Source organism: Meles meles, chromosome 4 (assembly GCF_922984935.1).
Source record: "Meles meles chromosome 4, mMelMel3.1 paternal haplotype, whole genome shotgun sequence".
NCBI classification, from domain to species: domain Eukaryota; kingdom Metazoa; phylum Chordata; class Mammalia; order Carnivora; family Mustelidae; genus Meles; species Meles meles.
In genome coordinates this window covers 33,164,064-33,183,040 of record NC_060069.1, presented here as the reverse complement: position 1 = coordinate 33,183,040, position 18,977 = coordinate 33,164,064, and the positions used below count along the sequence as shown (strand labels likewise).

Here is an 18,977-nt window from a genome sequence, read left to right as displayed (position 1 = left end):
CCTTCTCTAATTTCTCTATTATTTTCTCTTTCAGGGATCTCTTTCCAAAGAACCATTACAGATGAACACCTATGTTGCCTTGTACAAATTTGTACCACAGGAGAATGAAGATTTGGAAATGAGGTAAAAAAAAAAAAAATTTTAGAAAAGAGAAAGAAAATTTAAAGTCAGTGTTTTTCATGTGAAAAAAAGAATTCAATTAGTGCTACATTCTAATGCCTTGGAGCAGTGACTGTCACACGTGAACCAGCATCCAGTGACCTCTGGGGCTGGTTAGCAGACAGATTATTGGACCCTGTCCCTACAGTTTCTGATCCTTCAGGTTTCAGGGGCGGGGATAGAGAATTTGCATTTCTAACTGGTCAGCGGGTGCTTCTGATGCTGCTGATCAAAGACCCCGCTTTAAGAAGCACAATTTTACTGCATCAGCAACAGAACTGCCAATGGGTGTTTGCGTGCACCTTGAGCGTCAAATGCACTTGGCATCTTGCGGGGTCTAATCGGGAATCAAAATCAATGTCTTGATTTTTTTATTTTAGATTGGTTTATTTATTTATTTATTTCACAGAGAGCTAGAGAGAGAGCCCAAGTAGGCACAGCAGCGGGCAGAGGGAAAGGAAGAAGCAGGCTCTCCACTGATTAGGGAGCCCGACTCAGGACTCAGTCCCAGGACCCTGGGATCATGACCTGAGCTGAAAGCAGCCACTTAACCTACTGAGCCACCCAGGTACCCCAAAATCAATGTCTCTAGTGGCCAAACTGACACAGGTTAAAAGATCAAACTAAAACCCATTTGTTTATCCTGGCAGCTCCCCCCTGCTGCACACCCTGAGCTGTGCTTTTGTTTCAGGATCCATCCCACTTCATGGTACCTGAAATACGGGGGAGGATAAGGTGAGCTTTGGGACCCTCGTGCAATCCAGGGAAGCTGGAGTCCGTGCTGGGTTCACATGCTGCTTGTTGTGTGACCTTAAGCAATGTATAAACATTTGATTGTTCTGATTTCCTTACTTATAAAAGAATAACAATGACCTCTTCACCCTGAGGTATTTTTGAGGATGCAATGAACAATGTTCATAGAACATATAGCACAGTTCCTCGTCATTATAAACACTCAGTAACTAACAGTTATTACAATTTTTATAACGTGGTGTTCACTGACCTATCTCAGAGAAAATGCTTTATTTCTTTCCTCCATGTATTGACCCCAAAACATAGGACTTTGGTGTTTTTTGACCCTAGAACAAGATAGAAGGGGTTGTTTTCTAGTCAGATGTTCCCTCAGAGATCAGTTCTTTCCTCTTCTGACGAGAACAGAGAGCTGAAACTATTGAAATGCCAGAGCATTAGGGATTTAGCCTCCATTTTGAGGTGGACTCCACTTGTCTGTCCTGGAGGTCAGGCGACCAGTTGCTAGTCACTCCCTTCACATGGCTTCTGGAAGGTGTCGTCTCTCCACCCTGGAGCTCTTTGGACTCTCCTCCTCAGACTGTGCCATTTCCCAGGCATAATCCCTGTCCTGCTTGCCTGAGCTGGTTTCCCATTTCTTTCACTTTACACAAAGCCCCATAAAAGGAAAGAGCTACTAAAAAGTCTCCAGTTAGCCCCCTTTCCCGTGTTCCTTGTGCCATGAGGTCAAGCCCAGCAGTCTGGCTGCCTTCATCCAACAAGACTCTATAGCCGCTGTGTGTATCCTGCCAGAGTCTGGCTCATACCCAAGGTCAGCTTGGTTTCAGTATTCATTTGCCATCTTCTTCCAAGTGATTCTTGGGCCTTTCCAGAGCAGAGTTCAGGGCCTGAATCCTGGCGCCTGGGATCTGTTCAGACAAGTAGGCTCTTGTAATCTGAGTTGTCTCCATCATTGAGTAGGACTCACCATGCTGAACTCACTGGCTGGAGCTATAAACAGACCCAAACAGTCTGGCATCCGTGCAGCAGGAGGTGAAGGCATTTACCAAGTGAAGCTTTGTTCTCTCACAGATAGAACCAGCCCTAGAGTCAGAGCCTGCCTGGGAGTCATGGCTGGGGGGCTGCCTGTCCAAAGAAATGTGGACAGCTGACTGTCCACAGTCAACTCTCTGCCGATGAAGACAAGGGTAATATCTATTCACATTGCAATAAATACTGTTTATTGTGTCCTTCCTGAGACCATGATTTGGATATCTAGACTTTAAACTGGAACAATTTCTTTGTGTGGCAGTCTCACCGTTTTGTACCGGAAGATTGTTCTGAAGTCAGCAGATGAAAGAAACAATTCCAGAATGATAGGATGTTGTTAGGGTACTAAGGAATGATGTCTAGCTGCCTGGTGTGGTGGTCATAAGTTTTTGTGCTTATTTTAGACAGTTGCAGGTCATTAAAAGTCAAGTTGTCTGGTCACGAATCAAACATTTACAGTCTGCTCTGAGGCAAACAGGGCTATTCATTCCCAGGAGTGAAATGCCTGCATTACATAGACTGCAAGATTGGAGTGATAAATCATACTTTTTCCTTTTTTTTTTTTTTTTTTTTTTGCCAAGAGATTTTATGTTCCCAGTTTAAAAGCCAGGCACTTGATTTCAAATGTGTAAAGCAATGCTTTGGGGATTTGATATAATTCCTTGAATGAACTGATGCTTTGTGAATTATCCTTTCCTCATACCATAAGGTAGAAAAAAATTCCTTTTAACAAAATATCATTCTTATCCACCTACATTCTTATCCAGGGGAGCACATGGGTATTGTCTTAAGGGCAGAGGACAAATGAGGTGAGGGCACAGGGAATGTTTGGAGTGTAAGCTTGAGGGCAAAGATGTCCCAATCCGCGAAGCCAACAGCTGTAGCTCAGAGTAGCTGAATCATTGCTTCAGCAAACATCCGTTATGTATCTGCTCAGGAGCAAGGAAAGCTTTTCAGCCAACAGCTAACAGTCCAGACCTTTCTCCTGACCTCCACAGAGCTCAACTCAGGTTTCACTTCCTCGACGCACCCTTTCCTGATACCCCCAATCTGGATGTGAGTCCTCTGTTATCTCCTTTCATGACACCATATTTCTTTCCTTTAAAGCACTTACCTCAACTTGTGTTTATATATTTCTGGAATTATTTGGTGAACCTCTATTTTTCCTATAAACTCCCTGAGAACAAATCTGTCATTGCTAGCCTGTCTAGCATAGGACAGTTCTTGAAATACAGTAGATGCTTAATGAATAGGTGATGAGGAAATGGAGAGTATCGTGGAGGTGAAATGAACTAATGTTGTGCCTGCCGTGCACAATGTGGGAATGTCAAGTACATAATAATATCCCGGGAATGATAAAAGGGGAAGCAAACGAAGCTCAGAGGGCTTAGCCCAGACCTCTTTCCTGGAGAAGATGGGCCTTGATCCCATGATGAATATCATTTGTCAAAAAGAAACGGTAGAAAAGGAAGACCAAAGGCTTTCAGAGGGTTGGGAAGAAGCCCTGGTAAGCCCTTACTGAGCACTCACGGTTGAGAGGTGGAAGAGTAGGCCTCAGAAAGGAGCCTCTGGGGGCGCCTGGGTGGTTCAGTGGGCTAAAGCCTCTGCCTTCAGCTCAGGTCATGATCCCAGGGTCCTGGGATCAAGCCCCGCATTGGGCCCTCTGCTCAGCAGGGAGCCTGCTTCTTCCTCTCTCTCTGCCTGCCTCTCTGCCTACTTGTGATCTCTGTCTGTCAAATAAATAAATAAAATCTTAAAAAAAAAAAAAAAAAAGAAAGGAGCCTCCGGGGCACTGCCCCCTCAGTCTTAGGGCAGTGAGTCCGCCTCTTAGAAGTCCCACGGTCCTATCATTGGTCTCCAAACGCTGTCTAAAGACAGAGGCTTTCATGAAGTCATCCACTACCTCCCCAAGTTTTTGGAGCTCTCATGATAATAGCTCTGTCCACCCAGCATGAGCTCGAGAGCCAGACAGAACAAGGCAGCAAGGTTGAAAAGCACTATTGGGGAGTCACAGAGACCGAGCCCGTTCTCCAGTGTGATCCTTCCTGGCTGCGTCTATTTCAGCCAATGTTGCAATCTCTGGGGGGCCGGGGGGGGGGGGGGGGTGGAGTTTTCTCCTTCCTAGGGAGACTGAGTATTAAAGCAGATGATGTAACTAAAAGGTGGGATATCATGCCCAGTACAAAGCGAGGTGCACAGTGTATTTTAGATACCTTCTTAATTTGCATCTTTTCACAATATGTTTTATTTCCAAGTCCTCTGGATCTCATCAACACTACCCTAAGGATATAATAGTTGAAAAAAAACATAAAGTCTCTCTCTGGCCTTTGCGCATGTTCAGTAGGACTTCATCTAATTTGTCCAGCCAAAAGGAGACTGTGAGACCCTGCCCCTTATCTGAGTCCATTTTGCAGTTGCTGACTTACAGATACGACATTTTACCCCTGACATGAAAGACATGGTGTCAACACACACAGGATCCCCGGACTATCACTGACCACTCAAGGTCTGATAACATCAAAGAGCACCCCATTCCTCCATCTGAGTGTAATGAGCTTGTATAATAGATAAACTTCTGAAATTAGGGTCTTAAACAGCTTCCACCAATGACACCTACTTTCAAATTTTTTAAGAGCTTCGTAAATTACACTTTACGGATGGCCAGCTTAATACATGAGCCAAGCTTTTTAAAATGCTACTTGAAATACAAACCATTATCATCAGCACTGACACCGTTATGGTATATGCTGCCTTGTGAGGGCACGCAGTGTGTATCCTACTGGGTGAGTATATGCATGTGAGACACTTAATATGCTCATACACGCCCATGTGCTCACAGTCAGATACACACACACATTCTATGCCATGCACGCTTAGATACATGTCCATTCACACACACATAGTTAGCAAGAGCTTGGTAGCACATGCTTAGCTTTTCTCCTTCCACATTTACAAGTGTAGCCAGTCCCATTATCCTTGCCAATTTGGGGTTCAGAAATCTGCAAAACAGTCTTAGAGCCGTTGCTTATAATTCACACCAATACGCCTTTTAAAAATCACTAAGAATAGGGGCACCTGAGTGCCTTGGTGGGTTGAGCATCCGGCTCTTGGTTTCGACTCAGGTCATGATTTCAGGATGGCAGGATGGAACCCATGTAGGCTCTACACTCAGCACAATCTGCTTGTCCCTCTCCCTACCCCTCTGCTCCTCCCCACCCCCACACACACCTGTGTGTGCATGCACTCTCTCTCTCACTTTCTCTCTCAAATAAAGAAAATATCTTTTAGAAAGTAAAAATAAAAGTCAATAAGAGTAATTTTTATGACTTTGCCATGCTGGTATATCTTGTAAATAAGCAGCAGGTGTAAGTAACTCCAAGTAAACACAAACCCCTAAAACACCTTAGGGGCTCTGAAACAAAGAATGGGGAGTAAATAAAAGACTGATGTGTTCAGATGTATATTCGAGTGACCAAATAATGCCTATTCCAAAGAATCCATCTTGCCTTCCCACATCTAAGTCATTTTCATTTTTATTAGTTCTCCCCAAGCAAATTTATATGATAATGGCCATGTTTCATAAGGGGGAAAGAAAAAGGAAAAAAGAAAAAAGCTTAGGAGTCAGGAGAGGGAAAGAGGAAACTGCTTTTCCAATGTTATTAAATTCTAAGATACAGATTAATTTCCACTTCAGTGTGTGTCTGAACACCTAAACTAGGGGGCTTCAAAGAAAACTGTATTTTCTTTTATAACCCCAAATAAGGATTTAGCTTCTTGACTCGCCAACCTCTTTCTTGGAAGCAGCAAGTCTCGGATTTTCCGCGGTTGAGTCTGAATGAAAGCAGGCAGCCATTTGTCTCATTAGCTAATGTTCACGAGAACCTCTGGAGATGGGATGGCCTGAATTCATTTCTTTCTGATTTTTTTCAAAGCACCACTTGAAATCGAGTTAAAACTGATTTTAACCCTTCTGTGGCTGTTCTTACGATTTGTTTCATCTCTTCACTGCTCACCACGTGGTGAATGAGCATTGACTGGCTGCTGCGTGAACAGTTTGCAGGCCCTGCCCTCAAAGAGCAAGTGGTCCTCGGGCTGGAGGGACTGGGGTGCAGAAGAGTAGACAAGATAGCACGCTCCAATGTGAGATCTCGTGAGAAGGAAGGCAATTCAGGATGCTGCCACACAGCCTCAAGGCAACATCAAAGCAGCCACAGGAGGCCAAGGAAGGCTTTGCAAGGAGGCAACATCATAACCAAGCCAAGTTTCCCAGCAAGAGGTATATCTTGTAAATAAGCAGCAGGTGTAAGTAACTGTAAGTAAGACCTGGGTGCCTGTGCAGTTTACTTAGTGAGCTGGCATTCTCTCTTTCCAGTAAGGAAAGGATAAGGAAAAATGGGTTCAATGGCAGAACATGAAAACAACTTTAAGAGGTAGGAGATGGGGGGCAAATGCCAACCTCATTACAAAGAGTTGTGCAAATTCATTGCATGTGTGAGAGCATATTTTCATATTTGCATTCCAGTCCTGATTCTGAAAAGACTATCTTCAACTTCAGTGGAATTTAATGAATGGACACCTAGCTGTTTTAGTTCATATTCTATTGAGACAGTTTGTGGTTCTTTACCTTTTGTGGTGGGTAATTTGGGAGAACCAGAGCCAAGAACTGACAGATAGCATGTAGAGGCTCAGGCTGGAAACCAAGGAGACATACTTCCGGTCCACTGGTCTTTTTCCTACCCCAAACTTTTCATCCTGCATTGACTGTGTGGGCGTGCCCGCCAATGAGGTTGACAATTTCTTCTAACCAGCAGACTGGTACAATGTATTAATTTATCCTATGCCGGTCATTCATAAGCCTTTCTTAGGAGCTTATTAAGATTGTTCAAACTTTGTTTTTAAGACCAAGAAGCTTGGGGCGCCTGGGTGGCTCAGTGGTTTAAGCTGCTGCCTTTGGCTCAGGTCATGATCTCAGGGTCCTAGGATCGAGTCCCACATCGGGCTCTCTGCTCAGCAGGGAGCCTGCTTCCCTCTCACTCTCTCTGCCTGCCTTTCTGCCTACTTATGATCTCTCTCTGCCAAATAAATAAATAAAATCTTAAAAAAAAAAAAAAAAAAGACCAGGAAGCTTGTGATCTACAGAATGTGTTCATGAAAATTCCCTCCAGTGCATTAATAATTTTTTTAAATTAAGGTAAAATCATGAGTCTATACAAATATAAAATGAACACGTCAGAATTTTTATTTGACTCATTAATTAATGAGAGAACCAATATAATGTCCCATCTGGTACAAAGGAAGAATTCAAACATCACACATACGTAGGTGATCAGGAGCGATGACATGAATTTATGAATGCATACCAAACGGGTCGGTCCTCAGGGCCAACAGCTGATTGCATCCCACCAGACATAGTTCACTTGCATTTCTAGGGACAAGGGGCCTTTGCATCATCAACAGTTTTCTACAAGTTGTAGAAAATATGTAAAATAGCCCAACAACAATGAAAAGGGGAGATGGCCAGAAAGGTGAGCTAGACACCCAGATCTGTAATATTTATGCCTGTTTCAAAGTCTTTCTCAATTTTCCCAACTTTCCCTGACATCCCCTTGAGTTCTTTTCACAAATCTATGAGGTCATCCAAGCAATTCGTATTTGACAGCGGAGAAAACTATGGTTGGGATTGTTAAAACACTTGTCACTAGCCCTAAGAACCTCTTGGAGAATATTATTAAAATAGAGATTCCTGGGCTCTGCCCAGGCCTAGAGGGTCAGATCCCATTTGGAGATCTGAACAGCTAAGAGTTTCCCTGGCTTCTGAGTATCATCAGACTTGAAAATGGCTGTGACATCCGCAGACCCGCAGTGGCCAGGACAGACCCAGGACTACATGGCAGGCTTCCTGCTCCTCTGTCATGCTCGGTACTCGGGTCCACATCAGGGTTTTGGCCGGCTGCTTGTGTGGCTGTGTCCTTCACTCTGTAAGGCTTTCTAAATCCTTCATAAAATGAGAAAAGGAGAGCCCTTGAGACAGAGTAAGACAGAATAAGCCTCCCTCGGTGTCTCGTTTCCATTCTCTAAGTACATTACCGCTTGGCAAATGCATCAACTTAATTAAAACTAAATGTAATTCTAATGCACCAATTTGATTTAAAAATAATCTTCACAGTCACCAGGACATCAAAATGCAATTAAGGCTATTTGAGGAAAGTCTCTGATGCATATTATGTTCTGAGGCTGCACCATGTCAGGAAACCCAGACCCTCCTGAATGCCGCTAATGTCCTCAGCAGCCATCCTCTCACTCAGATGCCTCTTCCAATTAGGTTCTGGAGAGCGTGATCCATGACAGTTCAGGAACATTTACCAAATCCATCCAAATGGCCCTTTAGCCGAATGCTTTTTCTCCAAGCTGCTCCCCAGACTTGGGGAAACGCAGGCAGTCTCACGGATGTCAGGTTTAAGACAAAATTAAACTGCAGATTCAGGAGTTCCTCGTTACCTACTCGTGTGCTCAGACTGTAAAAGGCTCTGGACCAGGACTATGGAAATTGAGAAGCAGGTCTAGCGAAAAATTAAGCAGTAGATCTGAAGTTAATGGAGTCGTTTGGCTCCTTTTTATGTTCCCCTGAGCTGGTTTTTCCAGGACATCTCTTTTGGCTGAGTGACTCTTGTTGCTATAAGACTGATTTGGTTTTTATTCATTTGTTTGGCTTTGGTTGGTTGGTTGGGTGGGTGCTGTTGTTGTTTGGTTCGTTGACTTTTTTGTTCCTAATGAATAGAAAAATGTCAAAAATACTAAAAGTAGGGGTGCCTGGGTGGCTCAGTAGGTTAAGCCGCTGCCTTCAGCTCAGGTCTTGATCCCAGGGCCCTGGGATCGAGGCCCATATCAGGCTCTCTGCTCAGCGGGGAGCCTGCTTCCTCCTCTCTCTCTCTGCCTGCCTCTCTGCCTACCTGTGATCTCTGTCTGTCAAAGAAATAAATAAAATCTTTTTAAAAAATACTAAAGGTAGCTGAAATATACTTGGCAGAGTCAAATGGGCAGTTCTGATGCGTTTCACAAGGCTTGGGTGATGTAAGAGGCAGCTGGATTTAGTTGTGCTAGTCGTGGATTCAGATCCTGCCTTTCACTGGTGAACCTTCTTACCTTCTTACTTGTGTGCATAAGGGGCTGGCTGTGCCCGCTTCATTCAGTGAACCCACTGTCCCTCTCCAGCCCGTTTGGCTGTCCTCCTCCACTATTCCAACACCTCCGTCGCAGTCAGCAGCTGGCTGGGGAATACTAGCTCTAGCCGCCAGCCCTTGCCCAGCTTTCGCGTCACTACCTGGGGTGGAGGGCAAGAGGGAGGGCAGATGAGAGAGAAAAGCTTTTTCCAAAGCTCTGAATCACACTGAGGCCACTTAAGAGGCCAAAGATGATTTCATGAACCAACCATCCCTGCCAAAATCCTCAGAAAACACCCATTTGAAAGGTAATAATCACTAGATCTTCTCATTTTCTAGTGAAAAAAATTACACTTTCAGGAAATAATTAGAACTTTTGAGCCCTTAATGTCAGGGCTAAAGCGTTCCACATATGCATTCTCATCCAATCCACCCAGCAACTATGCAAAATCAATATAGTTTATTAAGTATTTATTATGTATAATATGTAGTTGTGTAAACATCATTGAGGTAGCTGAGTCTCAACAAAGCAGGTATGTTGGGATTTTGGCGGGGGTGGGGGTGGGGCAGTCAATTCCACACTTGCTTGTCCCTTCCTCCCCCCAGCATATTTCTTCTTGTTCAGCAAAGAGGCTTAATGTAAATTACCAGCTTCCATGCCTTTCCCCTTTAAGAGTACCAGCACCTTAACTAAAGTAAAATCTCTTAACTACTTGGAAAGAAAAAAAAAAAGAGTAGCAGTATCTTGAGGGCAATAATTATGTCTTAACAACCATACCAGCCACCATCTGCTGTGGGCTTATCAAACATGCTATACAAGTATTACCTCACGCAATCCTCAAAAATACTGGTGAGGCAGGTACTATTCTCTTCCTCACCTTACAGATAGGAAAACCAATGCTTCAAAGACTCTCCTCATCTTGTGTACTCGACACATACCCAAACCTACCACAAGCAATTCAGAAAATACCTGGATGTCCTATAATTTCCTTTGGCTCAATAGGCAAAGATGGAGGAATAAAGAAAGACCAATGTCGCTGACATTCCAGAATATACAGTATAGCCAAAACTTTGTGAAAAGAGCCCAGAACATCTTTCCTTGTCTCTGTGCCTCCCAGTTGAGGGCCATTCTGAGGTCTCAGGTTGTCTCAGTGGAGAAGGGTCTTCTCAAATGTCGTGACCTCATCAGGGGTGTCAGCATCTAAACTCCTAGGAATCTGTGGTGCCAGTGCGGAATGGAGAGACTGGGCAGGGGGCCTCAGGACAACTCCCCTCCCACCTTCTAGAAGACCAAACCATGGTCATACACCTTGCAGAATAGTTCTCTGAAGCTGGTAGGGCTCAGCAGGCATTATCCATACACTCTGTGATGCCATGCCCTCTAAGTCACTAAAACCAGTCTCCCTCATGGTGAAAGAAAGAGGTTCCTCTGTCCACGTGAAAAATTGAGAAATGAGGGAAGCAGAGGACTGCGGAAAATGAACCAGATAGCAGCCCTCCTGTTCTCACACACAGACACAAACACACACACTCATGACCAGCGCTGTCCCCTCACTGTTGAGCCGTGATTCTGCACTTAGCTGTTGTTACTCTGTTCCTACTCGGATGGTAGCACACAGTTCCCTCATCGTGTCAAGACTTTCTGAAAATCATCCTCTGGATCCAAGACCTATGTTACTGAGCAAACCAAAAGAAAAGGCCAGCTGTGGTGTTCTGATCAGTCTATGCCAAAGGGGAAACTGATCCCTTTACCATTTATGAATTACATTATATTGTGTACATGTATAATTCTTGGGTACAGCAAAAGGCTTACCTGAACTTAGGATGCTCTGATTGAATTAAGCAAAGGGAACCTTTTTTAAAATATTTGGGGGCCTGACAAGTTCATCTCCAGGAATTTGGAAATAGAGCTAAATTATAAAATCTGCACATTATGGATTGGGAACATAAGGTCTTCTGAAAGAGACCAGCACAGGACTTTGAAGTGTGAGAACCCAAAATGAGAAAGAATTGTCCATGAAGAGGGGCCTGGTCGGCCATAGAAACCCGAGACATTTGGGGGAAGAGAGTCACTCATTGGTGGTGTCCATCCTAAGAACAGCCACAGGAAGGAGTATTTTTCGGCGTTGGCCCTCTATTCCTCCAGGAACCATGGACAGGCTCTCCCTATGTGGAGCAAGGGAGCAGAATGTTTGGACTTAATTCTTTGATGGCAGGATATAGTGCACCAAAACCACAGACAGGAGACGAGAACAAAGCTGAGAACCGATTGAGTGGAGGACTCACAGGTGATAGGGAAGGGTGGTCACACTGGGCCACCCAAGCTTGCAGCTGGGAGCCAGGGGAAGAGCGCAGCCAGGCTGTAGGGGCAGCTTATGTATGGCAAGCAGCCAGGGTTAGCTGGTTCCCCAGGCTCCCTGTGGATTAGCAAATCTGAATAAAATTTCACCTGTTCCAGGGCATAAAGGTTATCCCTAGTTATCTGGTACATGGATCCAGGAGCAGGCAGGGCTGGGGCTGGGGCATCATGGCCTGAACTGTGAGAGTCCAAAGAGAAGAGGTTGGGGTGTTGGCTTAACAAGTAGCTTAAGGGGAACTGACTGGCCTCTAGTGAGAGTCTCAAAACTAGGTCAAGACAAAACATATTACTCAGAGGGGTTTTATCTTGCTTGCCTCCTCGGATCCACAGGCCTGGATCCCATCTTGAAAAGGAGTCTTAGTCCGAGTGAAGGTGCAGTGGAGTGAGTGCCAAGATTGGTGGGGGATGTGAGGCAGGGGCAAGGAGCAGGGCCATGTCAAGGTCAAGGCCCATGACCCACGGGCCATGAGTTTGCTGATCGAGATGTCAGAGCGTTGCTGTCTTGGATTCAAGTGCTGCCTGGGGCAACATCCTGCCTGCAGTGAAAAAGAGACATTAGCTGTCTCCATCAGATGATTACAGTAGTTGGCTAATATCAAGAGTCTACCCTTATGCTTTATATCTGCATCCCATCTATTCCCTTCATAGCCCTTATGACAATTTGCAATTATACATCCATCAGTGAGAGATATAATCTTCCTGTTAGTATTTATAACCATATTCAATGTTCTGTTATCTACGTGCTTATTTGTATCCATCTTTCTCACTAGACATTAACTCCAGTGAGGACGTTATTCTCCAAAGATTACCCAGAGTCAGTATTCTGGAATATTTGTTGAATGAGTGGGTAAACAAAGAACAAAAAAGGAAAAAAATAATTTTTATGAGGCAGTTTTCTGGTCCTGGCAGTGCTCTTTTATAAGATAAGACAATCCCCATCACACTGTCAAGAGGACGTTTGGTATTGCTCATAAAATTATAGCTTGTGTTCCAGTGAGTGCCTTGTTCTAATATGTGGTTTAGTTACCATGGGTCATATGCTCAGGGACAGCCCAGCTATGGCCATGATAAAGAGTGACTGTCTATCTAAATTGTAAAACCAGCAGTTAGATCCAGGCAGTGTCCTTTCTCACCCTTAGGAAAAGATGCCTCCGCCCCCGCCCTCACCTCCACCTTTTTTCCTTACTTCCTGTTTCTACCAAGCCATCAGCAAAGTCACTGGACTTGATGCTAACACATTGTTTCTTAGGTTATTAGGTTAAGTCAAATCTGCTGGAGCAAGAAAGATTTTTCTACATCAGCTTTCATCCTTGCTGCTTAATTAAATCCCTCATCTGGGAAAAGAGCGATTTTCAGCCATCTCACTTTCTATGGCATCAGCATGGAACTGTGACTGTTGAAATACCAAAATGCCACTCGTGTTTAATGCTTCAGGTGTAACAAGCCTGTTCTATTTGGAATCCCCTACGAAGATAGATATTAACTGAGAATTGAAAGTGACAGCAGAGGAAATTGAATCAGAATACCAAATGAACCCACGGATCTATCTCCTCTCCTGTTCCAATCCCTTGAAATGTCCAAAAATATATTTAAAAAAGAAAAAACCCTCCATAAACAGTACTAGAAAACAAGAAATAATAGTATCTGAGACCCCAAAATTTTGAAAAGTTCCTGCCAAACTATAGCAACTAGAATTGAGGACAGTGAAGATGCCTGGAGACCAAAGCATGCTCAGGAAAAAGTAACTTTTAGATATAGGTAGGGGGACATTCAAGAAGGCACTGAACTCCCAGCAAATTCATTGAAGAACATGAGGGTGTCTCCAATAGCTTGATTGCATTAATGACCCAAATTCTTCACGTTTTCCTATACTCCTGTCCTTTACCATGGGACCTTACAGTTACTGTCACCACAGAGGTGGAGCCGCTGTCCCATCCCTTGAATCTGGACTGGTCTCATAACATGCTTTGCCCAATAAAACAAGGCAGAAACAACAGTGTGTCAATTCTAACCCTGGCCTTGAAGGCCTTATGTGTTTTGTGTGTTTCCATTTGCTGCTCTTAAAATTCTGGCATTGACATGAATGTGCAAATTAGCCTTCTGGTGTATGAGAAACAGGAAATAGGGCCAAGTCTCCCCAGTCATTCCAGCCAACAGCCAGCCGACACTCAGGTATGGGAGTGAGCCATTGTTTTGTGGCTCTATGTTACACAGCATTATCATGGCAACATATAACTGACACGGACTCCCAGCTGTGTTCATGACACCACATTACTGCTTCTAATGGGCAATAGGTAGCAATGGTATTTGACTCTAGAATCAAAGGAACAGCTGTATTCAGAAGAAAAGGAACCTACGCCTGTGTGAGTGCAGAAGTCTAAGAAAGACAAAGAGCTGTGTTTAGGTAACTCTTGACCCCAGACCATCTAGAAAGCAAGGGGAGGGAAGGAAAAGACAGGTGTACTTAACAGGAGAATAAATTGATCCCCCCCTCACAAAGGTTAAGAAAGTCCCCCTGTTTAAGCCATTGGAGTAGTGGTAAGAGGCCCCACACTGCTTACCTGCTACATTTTCAAGCATCCAAAAATGATAGGCCCCAATCAAGACTCCCTGCTCTTTTAAGCAGAACCTGAAATTATCCCTTGCACTTGGGGGAGAGAAACAGTGCAGACACAGAAGCATGTAATACCAGAGAGGCTCGCCCAGCTGCCCACACCCATCTACCTCTGTTTTCAGCCATTAATGTAAAGAAGCAACCAAGAAAAAAAGAGAAACAACCAAGAAACACAGATATTGAAGAAAATCCCTTGACATGAAGGTGAAGCAATAAAATAAAGAGGAGGCCAACCAATTCTAGGGGAAAGAAAGAATTCAATAAAGGAAAAAAATACTGTTTTTAAAACAATATAATATTCTTAGAAAGATCTATTATAATATCACATCAATAACAGGAAGTGGCAAATATGAATAGGAGGGGCGCCTGGGTGGCTCAGTGGTTTAAAGCCTCTGCCTTCGGCTCAGGTCATGATCTCAGGGTCCTGGGATCGAGCCCCGCATCGGGTTCTCTGCTCCGCAGGGAGCCTGCTTCCTCCTCTCTCTCTGCCTGCCTCTCTGCCTAGTTGTGATTTCTCTCTGTCAAATAAATAAAATAAAATATATATATATATGAATAGGAAACTTCCAGAAATAATAAAGAACCCTTCTCTATATGTAAAAATAAAACTAATGTTGAGGTACCTGGGTGGCTCAATTGGTTAAGCACCTGATTCTTCGTTTTGGCTCAGGTCATGATCTCATGGTTTTGAGATCGTGCCCCAAGTCAGGCTCTGTGCTCAAGCAGAAGTCTGCTTGAGATTCTCTCTCTCCCTGTGTGTCTGTGTCTTCCCCTGCACTCTCTCCCTCCCTCTCCATCTCAAAATAAATAAATTCTTTAAAAAAAAATAAGGCTATGTTATTTTTTCAAATACAGCTTGGAAATAGTACTTGTTTTGAATGGATAACAAAACTATTTTCATGGGTGGGAAGAACTGAAAAAGTCATGTTTATTTTACTTCTATTTATTTTAGGATTATTTGTGTAAAGGAAAAACTATTACTTGTGAATCTGAAGTGTCATCTCCCCCGCCCCCTTCCCCACTCAACCTGTTCACTCTTCATTATAGGCCAGGAGACATGATTACTCTTCTAGAAGACACCAATGAAGACTGGTGGAAAGTAAGTATTCCTCATAAAAAAAAGAAAAAGAAAACAAAACGAAACAAAGAATCACTTGGTAACTGTAATTACAACAAATGAAGCAATTGTGGACGCATGTCTCCTTTTTCCTTCCAGGGGAAAATTCAAGACAGGATTGGCTTCTTTCCAGCCAACTTTGTTCAGAGAGTACAACAAAATGAGAAGATTTTTAGATGTATTAGGACCTTCCTCGGGTGTAAAGAACAGGGGCAGATGACACTGAAGGAGAATCAGGTGAGTAAAGCATGCAAGCACATGCCGGGTACCACCAAAACAGAAAAAATCACTAATAAACATAATGGCACCCATAAATCTGAATGAATGGGGTCATAGTCCAAGTGTTCACTTTGAGAAAAGAGAATACTCACTCTGGTGGTATTATGTAGTGTAGCAGAATCTAAACCTGCAAAACCAGAATGTTCAGAAGCTCATTTAGTGCTATGTGTTCACAAGAGGAAATATACATAACGTTATGGCAGCAGGGTAAGGACATCTATCTGGGCCTGGTGCCTTTTCTCTGAGGACTGCTAGTTTCTGATGTGGACACCTACTCCAATTTTGGCTCTGTGCTGGTCTGCACCAATGCATGGTTAATTTTTCGTAGTCTCTTAGGAATACTTTGTTATTGCTTCCTGAGGGTTCCACAGTTCATTCATTCACAGTTCATTCCACAGTTCATGCATGTATCTCCAGTCACAGAAACCCTTCTAAATAAGGTCTCCTTGTCCAGACTCCAAGTTTCTGCCTTTCACTGGAATCCAAGACACCTTCACATTGCTGCATAAAACATAATCAGGACAGAGGTAACCAGGGATTATCTCACACCAGTGCCTGGATGTCTCATACATCTAATCTAGAGGTGTCTGGTGGCATCTTGCTCTAAAGCCATGTTGAATGCGAGGGTCAACATGCAACAGCAAATGAATGATGCTGTCAATTTCCTAAGAAGTGAGGAATGAACTCCTTCCACGTGTATGTCTTTAAGATCCTTGCTTCTTGCTTCTCCATCTCACTCTTGGAATGTTGACAGACACAAAGTGACAAGACACACACAGCTCAGCTCCTTGTCCTAACTCTGCCTCTCTTTGCCTTCTTCCAGCAGAGAAAGGGCTTCCTACTGTCCCTGCTTCTCTGACTCCCAACTTCCTTCATGGCAGATCCCGTATCCTCACTATAAAGTAAAAATAATACATGAAGACCTCTACATTTGCTCTTGGTGTATTTGAGGATGATTTGAGAAATCAGACACTGGAAATTCTTTCAGTCTCCAAATAAAGTTCCACAATTAGCTCTAATTTCCAGTTTTGGAAGCCAAAGCCTTACCTTTTTTTCTGTATCCACTTTTGGTATGGTAATTCTAATATTTCCTAAGGCAATTAATTCCTCTAGTTGGAAATGATGAGGCTCACCCTACAAAGAAGTGAATGAAAATGAAAAATATATTAGTAATTTTAATACTATCCCAGGGTGCCTGGGTGGCTTAGTTGGTTAGGCGGCTGTCTTCAGCTCAGGTCATGATCTCAGGATCCTGGGATCGAGACCCCCGCATTGGGCTCCCTGCTCAGTGGGGAATTTGTTTCTCCCTCTGCCCCTCCCCCCAGTCATGTGCTACTTCTCTCTCTCTTTCTCAAATAAATAAATAAATAAAATCTTTAAAAGAATAATAATAATTTTAATACTATCCCAGTTCGGTAGCATTGCCCAAAAGACATCTTGAATGTCATTTTTGCAATTGCCTACAAAGATAGTTTCTAAGTTCCATAAGACTTTATATTATTTTATATTTCCCTTACTTTATATCTGATTTATAATTTAAAAAAATTAGTTTATCTAACTTGATCAACAATTTTATGTGCCACACATAGTCTCAAGAATACTAGATCATCTTCAAACTAACAAGTATACTCTCAAAGAATAATGATTTACCTTTTCTTTACAACGATTTAAAAGAAAAATTTTATATCTAGCCCCTGGTTCACAGAGAAGGAAAGAACAAATTAATACAGTCCTGGACATTGCCACAGTGATAATTATCACAAGGATCATCATTATTATTACTAATTATTGATGTCATATATAAATTTATAGAGTATATATACCTACAACATTTTACTTGAGATCCCACACATGTCCTATGAATTTTTTGAATAATTAATCACTATTTATATTTTATAAATGATGAAACAAAAGTTCATAAAGGTTACATCCCTTGCTCAAGGGGACAAAAACCTGGTAAGTAGCTAGGCTGGAACTTTTTTTTTAAGATTTTATTCATTTATTTGACAGAGGGAACAAGCACTGGGAGAGACAGAGTAGCAGGCACTGCTGGGCAAGGAGCACAACAGGGGGCTTGATCCCAGCACCCTGAAATCGTGACCTGAACAAAGACAGACACTTAACCATCTGACACACACGGGCACCCCCAGGCTGGAACTTAAACATAGGTCTGCAAACTCCAAGCCAAAATGCTTTCCACGTGCTCTGGACAAGGTGGCACCAACTTTGAGCTGTACAGCACCATTTGCATAGTTTGGCTCCCAGGGAAGGGAATGTCATTAAGGCAAGTATCCTAGGATCAGAGAACTCCTTAGAAACATTCTTACTCTTGTAAGTGTCCTATTGGGTTATCTTTCATTTCAGGCAACGGAATCATCCTCATCAGGCTGAGACCCCAGCTCTAATGCCACACACACCCCATACAGCAAACGGGCACTTTTCCCAGCTGGGTTCTATGCCAGGGCTTCTCCAAGTATACCCAACTGTATCCTCCCTGTTGCAAAAATTTGGAAAGTCTTTTGAATGAAATAAATTCAAGAAGGATATCCATCTTTATTGGCAGAGTGTTAATAAATAATTTTGCCAGCATGTTTGATTTTTCCCTGAAAATAATCCTATGCTTCCTCACTTGAAATTGAACATTGTCTTTATGTTGTTACTATACAAGTCAGTGAAATCAGAAGGCAAATTAAAGTTTGCTCAACTTGATCAATTTCCAGAAGCAGAGCATCAACTCAGTGACTCCTACCAAATCCTTGACTGTTAGTCCCCAAAATTGTCTTTTCTGGGAATGGGCTCACACCTGTCTTCTCCACTCCCATGGTTGAAGTAGTCTTTCAGGATGGGGTGGGTGGAGGAGAGGCATATAACACAATCTCTTCAATTAGACATGCTCAAGACATAACACAGCACTTCAGCCTGAACCAAATGAATCTGTCCATGATCCTTAAAAAAAGTTCTACAATCCCTGATATTTGTCCAGCCTGGCATTTCTGAGGGTGTAGTTTGAACCACCTGAATCATAATCACCTGAGAGCTTGTGGAAAATGCAGATTCCTGGACTCCATCCCAGACCTGTGGAAGCAGATCTTCTCAGGGCAAAGGCAAAGAATCTCTCTCTTTACAGACTCCCCAGGATCAAAGCTGAAGTTTGAGAATGACCTTCACTTCCATTCTCTCACTTTCAAATCCTATGTAGTCCTGTAGCAGCTGAAGGCATTTTTATGTCCAATTACATGTAGGTCAACAAAGGCACTGAGGTCTCTAACCCTACACAAATTCTTTATTTTCCATCTTTGGCATCAACACAGCAACCAATTTTGGAAAAACTTCAGCCACTTAAGAGAAAATGTACATTTTAAAGATCTATTATTGTGGACATTGCTGCTACGAACATTGGGGTACAGATGGCCCTTTTTTTCACTACATCTGTATCTTTGGGGTAAATACCCAGTAGTGTAATTGATGGGTCATAGGGCACCTCTATTTTTAATTTTTTGAGGAATCTGC

General features: G+C 43.1%; 1 protein-coding gene across 3 annotated transcripts in view; it reads left to right on the top strand.

Moving 5' to 3' along the window:
- The window catches only part of STAC (SH3 and cysteine rich domain), a 146,667-nt gene that overhangs the window by 116,316 nt on the left and 11,374 nt on the right, over window positions 1–18,977 (top strand). For all 3 annotated transcript variants that reach the window (XM_046001454.1, XM_046001453.1, XM_046001455.1), the window contains exons 8-10: window positions 35–123; window positions 15,119–15,170; window positions 15,288–15,425. In XM_046001454.1, the coding sequence (XP_045857410.1) occupies window positions 35–123; window positions 15,119–15,170; window positions 15,288–15,425 (279 nt within the window). The remainder of the gene's footprint in view (window positions 1–34; window positions 124–15,118; window positions 15,171–15,287; window positions 15,426–18,977) is intronic.